At 32.9% G+C, this 15,515-nt stretch overlaps 1 protein-coding gene and 1 long non-coding RNA gene across 18 annotated transcripts; both read right to left on the reverse strand.

Moving 5' to 3' along the window:
* Positions 1-431: 431 nt before the first annotated feature.
* LOC126724915 (uncharacterized) lies at positions 432-7,449 on the reverse strand. Of its 14 annotated transcripts, none has more exons than XR_007655184.1 (9): positions 6,893-7,170; positions 5,909-6,585; positions 5,740-5,787; positions 4,895-5,003; positions 4,280-4,329; positions 2,638-2,790; positions 2,353-2,477; positions 1,078-1,291; positions 432-768 (listed from the first exon to the last, which is right to left on the reverse strand). It is a non-coding gene; the product is annotated as an uncharacterized LOC126724915 (long non-coding RNA). The 14 variants fall into 14 exon arrangements; XR_007655181.1 differs by having other exon boundaries at positions 2,638-2,769; positions 6,893-7,169; XR_007655173.1 differs by lacking the exon at positions 4,895-5,003 and having other exon boundaries at positions 6,893-7,165.
* Positions 7,450-12,370: 4,921 nt separating this feature from the next.
* LOC126724918 (zinc finger BED domain-containing protein RICESLEEPER 3-like) lies at positions 12,371-15,515 on the reverse strand. 4 transcript variants are annotated; one of them, XR_007655187.1, is made up of 3 exons: positions 15,329-15,498; positions 12,920-13,008; positions 12,371-12,759 (listed from the first exon to the last, which is right to left on the reverse strand). XR_007655187.1 is itself a non-coding variant. In XM_050429339.1 (3 exons), the coding sequence occupies exons 1-2, from the start codon at positions 13,452-13,454 to the stop codon at positions 12,920-12,922; spliced, it is 393 nt and encodes a 130-aa protein (XP_050285296.1). In that variant the 5' UTR covers positions 13,455-13,713; the 3' UTR covers positions 12,371-12,759. The 4 variants fall into 4 exon arrangements, 2 of the variants coding, with proteins under 2 accessions (XP_050285296.1, XP_050285297.1); XM_050429339.1 differs by lacking the exon at positions 15,329-15,498 and adding an exon at positions 13,151-13,713; XM_050429340.1 differs by lacking the exon at positions 15,329-15,498 and adding an exon at positions 13,151-13,712 and having other exon boundaries at positions 12,899-13,008.

Below are 15,515 nucleotides of genomic sequence, written 5' to 3' on the forward strand. Positions count from 1 at the left end.
TAACATGATTGAGAGTACTTACTGAATATACAGCAATACCACATGTTCTTTTGTAAGGATATTCAGGTGAGCATAATTTAAGAAACAGGGTAGCATACATAAATTGTCTAGGGCAAAGTTTCCTAGTAACTACAGGGAAGAGCTATTAAATGAAACTGGTGCAATCAATCATAGTAAATATATATTGTAACAAGTTTCTCTACAATAAGTTAGGAATGCAACTATATCTTTACATTAGATATATTTGCCAACGCAACTTGGATAGACTTGGATCCAGAATTACATCTTCTCTAATTTGTCTCTCTATCTTTAATTTCAAAACTATTAAAAAGTTATGAAGCATTGGTTGATACTTTAACCTTAAATTGCAAAAAAAATGAAAAACTTAAAGCAATGGTAACAAACTATTTTTCTCAAGTAGATTTCTTGCATCAGATCCAAAGGTCAACATAAAATTTATACTATTTAACTAATGCATTATAGTATACAGTTTATAAAACAATCAGTAAGTGTGTTTTCTTGCTAGTTTAAATAATATAAAACTCATAATACAACAATACATATAATTAATAGAAATAAAGAAATGCACTTATTCAAAAATAATAATTAATTAAAATGAAAAAAGAAGAAGTTCTACTTATTAAAATCTTTCAAATATTTTAATCCTTGCTTAACGACTTCATGCTTCATCTCTAAATCTTGTAGGTCCAAAGTTGTCAACAACCATGCCTTTGATCATTGCATTTAATCTCATAATTTCTTCATCTGCTAAACATATCAAAAATATCATCAGCCAATGTCAAAAATACTCCTAAACCTTACATTGCAAAGAGGACAATTAATTCCAAGAATACAAAGTCAAACAAAATATATATCTTAAGGTAGGAGGGAGAAAAAGGAGATCTCTTAAAGCTAATCCTTATTTTGCACTTGCACTGATTGAAACTTAAAATTGGTCCCTCAAGATCAAATGTCCAAGCCTATGTAAGTGCAAAGAAAGTGGCTATGGTAGGCCTAACCAAGTCTTCCATTATAGAATTTTCTCAATAGCAATCATTAGAAGATAAGAACTGGTACCAATAGAAATTTGCATTGTCTTGCTTTTTCCTTGAGCCGTGTACATTTGGTTTTCAATTTCTTGATGCTTCCTACCATTGTCCTTTTCCATCAACTCCTACTTCATTAGACTCTTGATAATATTTGCACTTTTCTCAGTTTCACCAATATTCATTTTCTTATTTGTCTCTACCTCTTTTTCAACTACTCTCTGGCTCTAAGTAGCAATTAAGACCTAGCAAAATAAAAATAAAATATTCATAAAAAATAGCATTAGCATAAAACATAAATGATGCATTGAGTTGCACTATATAAAACTGAAAGGAAGATATCCTTCTACTTCACTCTTGTAAACAACATCCATCCCATATAGCATCTTGCCAAAGACAACATGGCATTCCATCCAACCTTTAAAAGGAAACGAAAAGCAGGCGTCTATGAAAGGAAAAAAAAAAGTTCTAGTTATGAAAAATGTGCGCTAAACAATTACTACATATTACCATTGTTCAAATACATTTAAAAATAAATAAATAAAATCCTCCACTCCATTGTTCATCATTGCTAGTTTGTCCCCACTTAAATTTCATCATTCAACCATTAACACAACCAGCAAATGTCACCATATTATAGTTCACACTTGCCGTCAAGGTGCACATATGTTGCTAATTCAGAATATGAACACTCAAAGTCATTTAATGAGTTTACCCACATACCTAAAAATGAAAAAAAAATCTTGATCTACCTTAATTGAGTACCACACTAATTATTTAATATGAAAAACAACTTAAACATGAGGTTATATGCAACAACAACATGAGTTTATATGCAAAATTCATTGAAATTAAGATGAGTGCGCAAAGTTCCAAAATAATTCAACAAAACAAAGTATTCAACAATATGAGGGATAGAAACTAACAATAAAATAGATACTAAGATACCCAAACTACTAATAAATATTTACATATTTGGGTTTCGTCACACGTTGAAGCATTTATTTGAATACAAAAACAATATATATAGTTTTTTAGGATAGAGAAACCAAATAGTGCCCTTTTAAAAAAATAGAACCCCATAATTGTCAATCTTCCAAGGAGAGAGAAAGAGATTGACATTAAAAAAATAGACATATTTGCATATTCCTTTTTCTCTCAAAATCATACTAACCTGACCCGCTAAAAAAAACAGGAGACATATTTTATGTGTTTATCTTTAGAAGAAGTTGATTGGAGTAACAATTGAATATAAACACAACATACACAATAAGAGAAGTAGAAGTTTGTTTGGCGAAAACATTACTTTGTTTTGACTTTGGAGTTGTGATGGTTATGAAAAAGGGTAAGAAAGTGATATCCTTTGCTATCTCCAAGAGATCTAGTACCTGATAGCAATTGAATTGTAGGTTGAAGATATTTCATGGGTACCTAAAACAATGCCAATAAATAATAAAACATTAACATTTGTGCAGTAAAAAACTATGATAATCAAAATTTAGAACTGAGCAAAAGGCACGAAAATTTGTTTGAACCAAAAAAAAAAAAAAAAAAAAAAAGGAGAAAGAGAGAGAGAGACTAAATTTCATACCACATTAAGAAAAACCCATCTCTGTCTTCTTTGTTAACTTCAAAGTTCAACTGAAGCCTCCCCCTATTGCCTGTACCTTCTTTGTCTGCAGTTTGTTTTCTTGCTCTTCTCTCTTGCTGCCTTGTGACGTCCCTTGTACAGTAAAAAGGAAATCTAATATAAACTAATCAAATCTAACCCGAAAGCCTAAATATAAATGAAGCTAACCAAAATATCAAAACCTAAATCATATTTAGCAAACTAATTTTAAAAACATAAATACCAGCAGTGGTTCCAGCAGTCTAACAGTAGCAGTAAGGCTGAAGATTGTGGTAAGACAATCTCACAATGGCAGTTCCTAACCTTTTGATTCTGTAATCTTCTTGCAAAATACCCACCATCTTATCTATCAAAGATCTTTGTGAATTTGTGCTTCGACAAGAGGATGGAAAAAACATACCGACAAATGCGTTTATTTGAGGAAGAAAATAGGCAGTCTTGATGGCAATTAGCTTTGGACGAATGGGTTTAACATTTTTGAGATGTAGTGTCTAGCTTTGATTATTTAGACGTGTTTGTTTTGTATAACCTTTCGCTTTTTAACTTAAACATTGTGGAGTTCTAAATTTTTTTTTTCTATGTCAAAACAGCTATACGAGACAAACAACCTAATAATTGAAGATATATTGATGAGGCCTTGTGATCATGATGAAGATACAACAACCAACAACCTATTATTGATATATCACATCAATTAATAAATCAACCAAATAATTAAACATACAAAGGACACATAAACAAAAAAACAGAACTCTAACTAAAGTGTTTGACTTCCTTAGACAATGTAGCTCAAGTCATAGTAAACATTACCTATAAAAAAAAAAAGTAATTGATGGGAAAAAAAAAATTGAACCTCAATCCTAAAGCCTACTTGATGTATTTTAAAACGAAATAAAATTTGGTGCATTTTTAATAGAATACAGCATTGGTTCATTAAAAGACACATATTAAGCTATTATTATTTCTGCACATGCATAAACTCCAAAACTTCATGGATATCCCATTTTAGAGAAGGAAAACACATAACAATGCACCCAAAATTTTCCATGATTAACATTTCATAATGCTTAATGATATGGCATGAAGGGAGTTCTAAATAAGAGAACTTAAATAAAAGAATCCAACCATACATAAAGGCTTGGAATATTCATTGATTATTGTCGAGTGGAATGTTCATTGTCAATTTCTACTATTCATTTCAAAGTTTTATACTAAAATTCAAATTAGTTTCACGGTGCTTGTTCTTATATTCATAATTAATTCAATCTAATATTAATGGCCATTTATAAGTGGCAATGGAACTAAAAAAATATTAACTATATAAAAATCATCTACCACTAAAAACTATTGTATTCCTGTTTTTGTCATATATACGTTAGTTTCAAAATTGTGCAAAGTTGTAAATTAAGGAATCAATCCATGAGAATGTGCACATGTTTAAACTTTTTGAGGGGAAGCACTAATATTAAAAATTAGATTCACTACTTCTAAGAGGCATTTGAAAAATTAATTAATCTTCATGTTGATTATAGCAATATACAATTAAATAAATATCTTGAAGAAAATTCAAATAAAATTTGTTCCAATAAAGTGGAAACTATACCTGGTAGTACTGCTCAGACTTGGATTGCTTCCAAGGATTTGCTTTTCCACCTACAAACCCAGAAAAAGAAAAGCTAAAGAAAAATCCTTAAATTTTTTATTACACAGATTTAAAGTTGAAACCAATCAATGACAAATGAATTCTACAATTGAATCCAAGAGAGAGTTAAATAAATCTAAATTTGTACTTGATAAATGCTGAATGAACAAATTGGAAACTCTTCGCTAGGAATCCTCATTTAGGAAGTGTAAAGAAATTGAAGAGACCAAAAATACATGTGTGGGAATTACTAAATTTTTTTGTAAAACATAAATCATGCATTTTCAACAATTACAGAATAATCACTGATAGAACTCAAAACCCTTAAAAGCAAGACAATGTGATCATTGAGTTAGACTGAATTGGAAAACCTCACAAACACACAAATAAGCCAACTTGATTACAAAACATAGTAGACAAAAAAAGAAAAAAATTAAAGAGAACTCTAACTATCTATTTAGCTATCAGAAGAAGATTAATGGAATCATAGTGTTATAGGTCAATTGAATCCAAAACAAAAACCAATTCAAACCTGAGTCTACCCACACCTAAATATGAAAAAACATCTTGATCTACCTTATTCAGTAAAATCTTCAAATTAGAACTTGAATCAAACCATTCACTTGCAAACCGACGACTTTGAGTACAACACTACTTATTTAATAGGAAGAACAGCAACCTGAGCCTATATGCAAAAATTAGTGAAATTAAGATGTATGCACAGAGTTCCAAAATTAAGATACCCAAACTTGTAATAAATATTTGGTTATTTGGGTTTCATCACACATTCAAGCATTCATTCTAATACAAAAACAATAAATAGTCTTTTAGGATAGAGAACAATTATAGTGCCCTGAAAAAATAAAACCCCTAATTGTCAGTCCTCCAAGGAGAGAGAGAGATTGGCATTAAATTATAGACAAATTTCATATTTGCATATTCCTGTTTCTTCTATTGAGGTGAATATTTTCAGTATTGCATTCAAACTAATTAACCAAAACTGATTTAAACAAGAGGAGATATATTATATGGGTTTGTCTTTAGAAGAAATCAATAAGAATAGCAATTGAATATAAACACAGCAAACACAATAGGAGAAGTAGAAGTTTGGCCAAAATGTAATATTTGAATTGTAGAGTAAAGATATTTCATGGGTCCCTAAAACAATTCCAGTGAATAACAAAGCATTAACATTTGCATAGAGAAAAAAAATGATATCAAAAAATTAGAACTGAACAAAGAGCGTGATAAATTTTTTGAACAATAAAAAATAATAGGAAAGAAATAGAGACAAAGAGACTAAATTTCATACCACATTAAAAAAAAAAAAAAAAAAAAAAAAAAAAAAAAAAAAAAAAAAACCCTATTATCTTCTCTGTGAACTTCAAAGTTCAACCAAAGCCTCTCTCTATTGCCTGTACCTTCTTTGTTTACATTTCTTTTCCTGCTCTCTTTGCTGCCATTTGACCCTGTACAGAGTAAATGAATCTAATATAAATCAAATCTAAACGAATCTAAACAAAAAACCCAAACCTAAATCATATTTTTAATGACCTAATTTTAAAACATAACCCAAAAAAAATAAAATACCAGTAGTAGGTCCGGTAGGCTAAACTTTGTAAACGGCGTAAGAGGCAGTGTTTTGGGAATGGAAAATAGGTGATGGTTAGAGGCAAGGTTGAGTGAAGATTTTTGAGATTTTGAAGGGATTACTCATATCAGTGAAGGTAACTACTTTTAATCGAGAGTGAGGGATTTTTTTTTTTTTTTTTTTTTTTTTTTTTGAGAAGCAAGAGTGAGGGACTTTATCGGTGTTTGAAGAAATGAATCAGTGAATGTGAACGTACATGCGGTTTGGATTGAATTTATATGATTTGACCAATGGATACAGCGGATGGCATTAACGTTTTCATTGTTTTGGGTTTTTAGACGCGTGGCAGATTTTAAAGTGGAATTTGATCATCTATGGTGTTTCCATGAAAAAAAAGAAGAAAAGAGAGAGAGAGAGAGGAAAACATATTAGGAATTGAAATCTACAATTGCAGCAAACCCTAATTAGAAACCCCCAAATCCCAAAAATTAATAACAACTAAATAAGTATCTATCAGGTTTTGTTTTCAGTGGTGGGGAAACCAATGATTCCAGAAAATTCTCTTTTAAGCTATCGGGTTATGGTTTCGACGAACTCTATTCTCTTTCCCCTTTCCTTTTGATTGCAATTTTCTGATTTAAGCGGTTTGTCTTCTTTTATACTGAAGGCTATAACCCTGTGAAACAAATCAAAAGGTGTTTTCCAAATCAAAACCCCAGGAAAATATATATATATATATATATATATATATGAACGCAGATATTAGAGAACCGGGAAAGGCTTAGCGATATATATATATATATATATATATATCGAAAAATTGAGAAAACAAACATTTTCATGGAGAACCCAAAAGCCTGAAACAAAAAGGAATCAAAAAAAAAAGAAAAAATCAAATCTAAACCTATCCAACAAAAAAACTCAATAAAAAGTAATATTTCATACCCAAATCTAGAAAAATGAAAAAAAAAAAAAAAACGTACCGGAACCGAATCCAACGATCTAATGGTGGCAGATATACAGCCTAATGGTGTTGATGCCCATAGATTTTTCTTTCTGCTTGCAGCGGTGCTCTAAGTCTGGCGAAGGAACGAAGAACTCTCTATGTATGCTGCATTTTTTCTTTGAGAGAATTGCAAGCCTTGTATTTTAACCGATTATTTTTCCTTTTATACTAAGTTGCTATCAAATGGTGTGTTAACCTAACGAAGCAATATAATCTATCCTTTTTTTAACTGCAAGCGTGGCAAAGTTTTAAAAAGCCAAACGTTGCAACGTGCGGCTGGTTTAACTTAAAAGCTGTATATGTGGCTGTTTTTTAGGTGGCCTCTTTTCCTAACGTGGCAGCACCTCCTTAAAGGCTTCTGCTTTTTATATATAGTATTAGATTAGATTAGATTAGATATGATATATATATATATATATATATAATTTTACCTGTATATGCATGAACACATTGAAGGTGAAAAAAAAAAAGGAAGTATGTGTATTGACAAACCTGAAATTCATAATTACCTTTTTTCCTCTTTGAACAGCTGCCGTAAATGTTCACACCCAGATAACCTAATCAATGTTTACTTGTATGAGATAGATTGAAGGGGAAAAGAAAAAGAAGTAAGTGTATCGACCATTGAGACACCTGAAATTGAAAATCACCTTTTTTTTTTTTTTTTTTTTTTTTTTTTTTTTTTTTTTTTTTTTTTTTTGTCGCAGTAAAAGAACCATAAATGGCAGTATGAACAATTGATTTTCCATATGGTAGGTTGGCAATTGTCATGAGTTAATAAATGGCAGCGTGAACAATTGATTTGGGATATGGCAGGCGATTTGTAGTTATCATGAGCTTCATGAGTTTCTCATCTTCTCCTTCTGCCGCCAAATAGAAAGGAGACTCACGTTCCTTATTTGGATAATAGGACTCTTCTGGACATTTCTCGACCAAGAACTTAGCCACCTTATTGTACTTGGCTTTCAAAGCCGAATTACGACCCACTTGGATTTTATTTATTTATTTATTATTTTTTTTTTTTTTATCAAGACTAGGGGCAGAGGTGTATTCTCCTCCATATATTTCTCCACTAGTGGTACACAATCGCAGTAATCTTTCAACTGCTCGTTAGACAACTTGACTAAATGTTCCACTATTTGCATATTCCTAGCACTTGCGGCTACATGAAGAGGAAGGTCGCCATTGGCAGGGGCAGCTCTAGAAATATTTTTCAGGGTTGTCATTATTGACCAAAATTTAATAAAAAGAGAACTTTATATATTGACCAAAACACACACATGCATGTACAGTTTGACAATTTTCTTATAGGAATTTTCTTTTTTTAAATCTTTGTATAATAGTCTCATTATTTAATGTTATAGTTACATCTCTTTCAAAAATTTAGTTAGATAAAAAATTTATTGGGATTTTTCTTTTTGTTTGTAAGGACCTAGTATATTGTTAAAGGAACCAAAATTTAAAGATAACATTTGGCTACAAACTTAGTTGTAGCCTAAGACTACAACTCTCACTAAACAAACTAATATGATTATATATTTTGAAAATTTAACTGTTAATTGCGTGTTCATTATGTTCTTAAAAGGCATGTCGAATTTTATGTTAATCAGATGTTATTTATTATTTGATTTATAAACTTAAATTTTTATGTAATTTTAGACTATAAAAACTCAAAATTTAAAGATTTGATTGATGACATAATTATTGATCTTTGATTTTCTTGAAATTTTGTAAATATGGAGGCCAGGATATAAGAAAAAAATATAATCCAATGGTAAATTTTTCACAATTCACGTCCAATAAAAAAATATTGAGTAGAGTTATAATTTTAGTCTACAATAAAGTTTGTTACCAAATTTTGTCCAAAAATTAAATATGTTAGGCCTAAAAAATTTTAGGGTGGGCACAAATATTTTTTAAGGATAATAAAATTCTAAAATTTTAAAATTCATATATAATAATTAATTATTTTGCTAGCTATGACCAACTTGAACTACATGTGGAGCCACCAATGGCCCATTGGAGTTCTTTTCCGTGACAAATTTTTGGCATAGTTGGATCTCCAGGGTCGCTTGTACAAATTGTTGATCATCGTCTGAGCTTGCAGGATTGTATTTAATTCGGGGGTTTTGTCGGAGAGAGCAGACTGTTCCGTATCTTGAGCTTTGATGAAATCAATATTTTTACTCTTTACAGCCTTATACAAATTAGGATCCATGCTTGATTTTTGGGGAACTCTCTTTGAGATACTGGGCTCTCTCTCCTCAGCATCTCCCAAAAGAGCGGCTGCTATCTTCATCTTCACGTCACCCAAATCAGGGCTAGGTTTAGGAGATGGTGCTACAAGAAACATTTCTTTAATTCATTTTTTTTTCTTTTTGTAGATTTAGATTTTTTTTTTTAATGATTTTTTTCTTATTTCCATCGTAATTAGGACATAAAATGAATGAAATTTAAAATTCTTCCTGTTACCAAGAGATGAAATTTCATTGCATTGCACATACCATTCATTCAGATAACAAAATAAGATAACCTAATTATGAAGTTTACCAAGTATATAATTAATATAAGATACAGTGAAATTGAAAAAAGTTTAGTGTTTGGCTAAGTGAAGTAGGAAATTATGTCCTCCTTGCGAATTAAAAACAAAAAAAAATGTCAGCGTGCTTACATATCTGGGTGGTGACTTACCAAATTTAAACTTCAGCTTCGATTGCCATACTGTGAGGGTACATGTGTGCTTTATTCCTATAACCGCACACTCCTGAATTGTTCTCAATTAAAAACTTGGCGTTGGCCACCTCATTACAATTGGATTTCAAATTCATGTCCACCTATTCATATTAGGAAAATATGACTTTTCATCTCTACATTTTGAGTCGTCCTATTCTGGTCCTTATTTTAATTTTGCTACTATTTCAGTCTCTAAAAACATAAAATAAATTCTATTTTGGTTCTTACCATCAACCTACTAAGAGCATCCCCAGTCGGCCTTGGAAATGTCAAATGTAAGCAGCATTTGGCATTTAGGCTAAAAATATGCTCAGCAGCTGGAAGGCTAAAAGTGGGGAAGTGCAAATTTTTTTGGCACTGTAGCACTATGCCAAAAATAATATTAATATTTTATTCATACTTTTCTCTCTCATCTCTCATCTCTCTCTATCTTTCTCTGTCTCTCACTCCCTTTCCTCTCTTTCTCCCTCTGCTCTATCACACTTTCTCATAGACTACATGGCGTTGAGCATCATGCACCAGATCGGAGCTCACATTGGATTGGAGCTCACACTTTCTCAGATACGAACTCAGCCGAGACAATCAGGACGGTGAGCGCAGCGTCTGTGTGGAAATCTCCGATGTCGAGTCTCCGATGCAAGGTCCAAAAACCAAACATGGATTTCGGTCCATCGCTGCTGTTGAGTCCGTGCAAATCGCTAGTGCTTGGAGCGACACGAGCCAATCTCTCAGTGGCGTGCAGAGCCTTTGGGATAGAGCCAATCTCTCCATGGCGTGCTCTGGGTGCTGATTGGGTTTGTTTAGATTAGCAGGTGGCTAATGTGGTGGTTTTGTTGTGGGGGTTATGGTGTGGTTTTGCCATAGGGGTTACAGTGGTGGTGATGTTTTAGACTTAGAGAAACCTTGCTGGGTTTTTTTTTTTTTTTTTTCTTATCTGTTCTTGTGCCAGAGGTTAAGGGAGAGAGACGAAAAGGAAAAGAGAGAGAGAGAGAGAGAGAGAGAGAGAAATATTAAAAAAAAGAATAAAATAGAATATTTAAATAAAATGGGAAAAAAATAGAATTTTGGAATGTTGGGTGTGTTGTAAAATAGTATGGTATAATTGATAAAGTAACTTTTTGAAATGGTAAAATGGGATGAGATAGCATTTCCTGATGCTGATGCTCTAATAGAAAACTCCTACATGGCAAATAGGGGTGGCAAATGGGTGGGTTTGGGTGGGTTTGGAGTGGGCCTAATTGGGTTGGGCATGTAAAACCCATTTAACTAATTGCTTCTAACCCAAATCCAACCCAACCCAATTATTATGGGTAAGCCCCAACCCACCCAATTACCAAATTATCAAAATTACTAAAATGCCACTAAAGTGAAAATGACCAAAGTACTCTAAAATCTTCAAAAATGACCAAAATACCTCCCGAAACCCAAAAAATGACCAAAATACCCCCGAAACCCAAAAATGACCAAAATACCCTCAAAACCCAAAAATGACCAAAGTACTCTAAAATCTTCAAAAATGACCAAAATAGCCCTAAAACCCAGAAAACGACCAAAATACCCCCCAAAACCCAAAAAATTACTAAAATACCCCAGAACCCAAAAAATGACCAAAATACCCCCGAAACCCAAAAATGACCAAAATACCCTCGAAACCCAAAAATGACCAAAGTACTCTAAAATCTTCAAAAATGACCAAAATACCCCCAAAACCCAAAAACGACCAAAATACCCCCCAAAACCCAAAAAATTACTAAAATACCCCCGAAACCCAAAAATGGCCAAAATACCCCCGAAACCCAAAAAATGACCAAAATACCTCCAAAACCCAAAAAATGACCAAAATACTCCCGAAGCTCAAAAATTACCAAAATACCCCCAAAACTCAAAAAACGAAAAACGAAAACTGGTTCGACTACCAGGTCCATCCAATAATTCAATAACAAAAATGAAAGAAGGTTCTACGAGCTAGCCACACAAGTTACCAAATTTAAATACTAAAAAAAAAAAAAAAAAAAACCACAATTGGAATAGAAAAAGAAAAACCACTTTTATGGGGTGAGTCGGGGCTGACTCTTCTGTGGAATGACCTTAATCTGCTAGACCTAATCTGTGCACAAACAATAAACCCAAGACCCAAAAATAAAACTAAATAAATGTTAGTTGCCATAGGTTAGTGCATGCATAAAAATATTCAGGACCCAACTCCCATAACTTTGTTATTTCAATCCAAAGGTATACAAAACTCTGAGGTTTGAGACTTGAATAAAAGTGATCCCACTCAAATGATTCTTTCTACAAAAAGATTCAAGTGACAAAGGCCTTGAGCGAGAGAAGAAAGTTTCCTAGTAATGCATGTCACTAATAATTTTCTATTACAGGGGCCTTTCGGCTTTATGGAAAATGGGATGAAGATAAATGTTTTGAGAAACATCTACTACTATCACAAGCAAAAGGGAAAAAAAAAAAAAAAAATCACTTTTTCAAGCAATCAATTCATTCCACTAGATAATGCTTATCAATCTTTATTCCCCAATTTCAATTACTCACCATGTATGGTTTGCAATCATACAATAAATTTAACGAGAAAAAAAAAAAAGCAATTATAAGACCAAACTAGGAAGATTTTATAGATCCTGTTTTACAAGGAAAGGTAAGAGAGCAGATCAATGTTCTGCATAATTACCATAAATAAATAAATTTTCTGCCCAAAAATAAACCAAAGTTACCAAACCAAGGAAAATTTTCATTAGATGACGGAAGTCAAAACATGAAGCAAAAGATGTCCTGCCATAATTCTTACATGTTCTAGATAATGTTGGAAACAAACACTCAAAAATGACCAAACTCTAAGCCAACAAACTGAGCAATTTCTCTGTCCAATTTCTGGAAAATGTACAAGAAAAAATGTCTATGAATAAATCAAATATGACTAGAGATATTAGTTAACACTGACTTTATGAAAAATAAATAACTTAAACATCACATCAAACTCAAAAGGACAGTCAGTAAAATAGTCTCCAAGAACTGAAATATTTTCAGTGAAGCAGTTCCCATTAGCTCATAAGGTTTTGCCGGAAATACATAGAGGTGAACAATGGAAGCAATGGCCATCTGCATTCAAAATTCACAAAATCACACATAATGGACCTATATTTAAGAAATCTCAGAAGGCATAATAATTAAAACAAGAACAATTAGCTCCCACTACCAAAACCTATAGAAAAATTACACAAACAACAGAAAAATTTACCTTAAAATAGCTTCCTTTCACCTAATCCTCATCAACATATGAACTAGATTGAGATAGGCACAAGTTGCCAAAATCCTCCACAAGGCTTTCTTCCTCAAAATCATGTACAGCTGAAAAAGGAAAGCAAAGCATTTATTACCCAAACAATTGTATAGCTGAAAAAGCAAAGCAAAGCATTTATTACCCAAACAATTGTACAGCTAAAAAAGCAAAGCAAAGCATTTACACAAACAACTAAAAAATATGATATACCTGGTACTCCATATAGCCAATCACGAGCACATAACAAAGCTTCTGTAGTTTGTGGCAAAAGAGAACTGCAAAACTTATCAAGAATGCGGCCACCAATGCTGAATGCAGAGTCCGAGGCAATAGTAGTAATGGGAATGCTCAAAATATCACGTGCCATCAAGGAAAGTTCTGGGAAACGATTACTGTGAGACTTCCAATACCCCATAACATTCAAATCCTCGTGCAACTTATAGTCAAATCGAGCCTCTTCAAAGTATAAATCCAACTGTGGCTTGCTTGAATCTGAGCCAATAAGTTGACTCATTGTTGTGCCTAATGATTGTCAATGCAACCATTTCCCTATACGTAGCTTGATCTAAAGGCTGACGAGACACAATTTCATTGGCAACCTCATGGCATTTTGCTCTATGACGCAACAAAGAAGTAGTGCCATTAGACCCGGCAACAAAAGAATTTTGACATTTTTTACACTTTGCTCTCTCTTTCCCATCAAAACCTTGCAGATGGGGTTACTTTAAGCCAGTTTAATTGGAGTAATTCCAATTGAGACTGTGTGAGTTTGGATAGTGGCAGGAATGGCGTTTTGCACGTCTGCCTTTTTTTGGTTGGGTCCCATGTACTGTTCACGGGATCCGCAAGTACGTAATTCAACAAATTCTTCTTTAAAACTGGGTTTCACGACACTATTTACACATTTAAAAATTATTTTTTTACAGTATTTTTAGCAATAAATTTTTAGTTTTTAGCAATAAGCGATATCCAGATAGACCCTACGTTTTTATTGGAAATTGAGCTTTGGAAATGAATTGGTGGATTAAACGCATTAATTAGGCCGGAATGTTTGTGTATTATGAATAGGACAATATGATGCAATGAAAAGGACTAGGTGATAACTAATAAGTAGCATTTGACCTTTTTTTAAAACTTTGATTTGGGGCATGCACTACTAGGATTTATTATTTTGTGTAATAGTAACATGCAATATCCCTAGTGGGTTTCACATCTGTGAGATCTATCTCCCTTTTGAGAGAGATTGTATACAACAATTACATAAAATATTACCTCCATTATAAAGGATTTTAGGATGGCTAATGGTAGAATGGATTAAGCTAGTGTGCTAATGATATCGTGGAGAGTAATGTTATAGACATAAAATTTCACAGAATTTTTTAAATAAGTTAATTTGGCAAGTTTTTATTAGTTCTCATATAAATCAACCACTAATGTAACTTTTTTTTTTTCTTTTATCTACTAGTAACAAATTGCCATACTAGTCATTTTAAAATATTTTTATGAACTTTCTCTAGCGTGGACACTATTGGAAACGAATAATGGAGGATTACAAAAATTGAAGCACAACAACAACAACAACAAGGAGGAAAGGATCGAGTCTTACTTCATCGAGTAACTAGTACGCCTTAACCTTTAAGAATAGGCAAGCTACTCAAAAACTCATCGAGACCCTCGAAAAATCCAATCCCTTCAACGTTATCCTCCACTCCATGCCCCGCCCCATTCCCTTCACTAACCCCAGCTGCAATCGGCTCCTCCACCTCATTACTAAACTCCACATTCAAATCCAACTTTCCCAACTCTGTGGCCCCCGCCCCCCTCCTCATACCACTACCCACTACAACTGTCTTCTTCCCTTTACTCGACTCCCCCTTTGACACATGTACTAAATATATCCTTAATGCTGTGTAGCATTACTACCCTAATGAGTTAAAATCTCTTCAAACAAGTTAGAAAACTTCAATTTAATTATTATATCATGGGGTTGGTGCCCACATTGGCATTGCAAGTCAGGTTTCTAATCCATTTTTAAGTATATACACGCTGTAATTTTAAACCATGTTAGCAAGCAAACTCATACCTTGTAATGCATTTACATATCTATAAAATTTGGAAATGTGAAAGAAATTTGACATCTACTAACTACTTTCACAGATTTAAATTACCAAAAAAAAAGGTTCAGGCAATCGAAATTAATACAAAACCCACTATTGTTCTGGATCTTAAAAAAAAAATGAAAAGCCTCGAAAAGCAAGCTATATTTCTATCCTTAACACATACAAAAACGAAAGAGGGCAAAGATGAAGAGGAACCCAGATCAAGAATCATAGTAATAGACACAAAAACATGAATAAATCATGGAATTGAGGAAGGTTAGAAAGGTACCACCAGAAATCTTCGACGGTGTCGAAGGTGTAGACCTTGCGGAGAGAGGTGCCCCACGCCGCACCTTGTTTGGGTTTGGACTGGTTGTCGAACCAGAAGGTCCAAATCTAAGATTCGAAGCTTACCGATGAGTGATTGGAGGCCGAGAAAGTGAGGGGGAAAATGAAAACCTAACTCTGAAACGTGA

Source organism: Quercus robur, chromosome 5 (genome assembly GCF_932294415.1).
Source record: "Quercus robur chromosome 5, dhQueRobu3.1, whole genome shotgun sequence".
NCBI classification, from domain to species: domain Eukaryota; kingdom Viridiplantae; phylum Streptophyta; class Magnoliopsida; order Fagales; family Fagaceae; genus Quercus; species Quercus robur.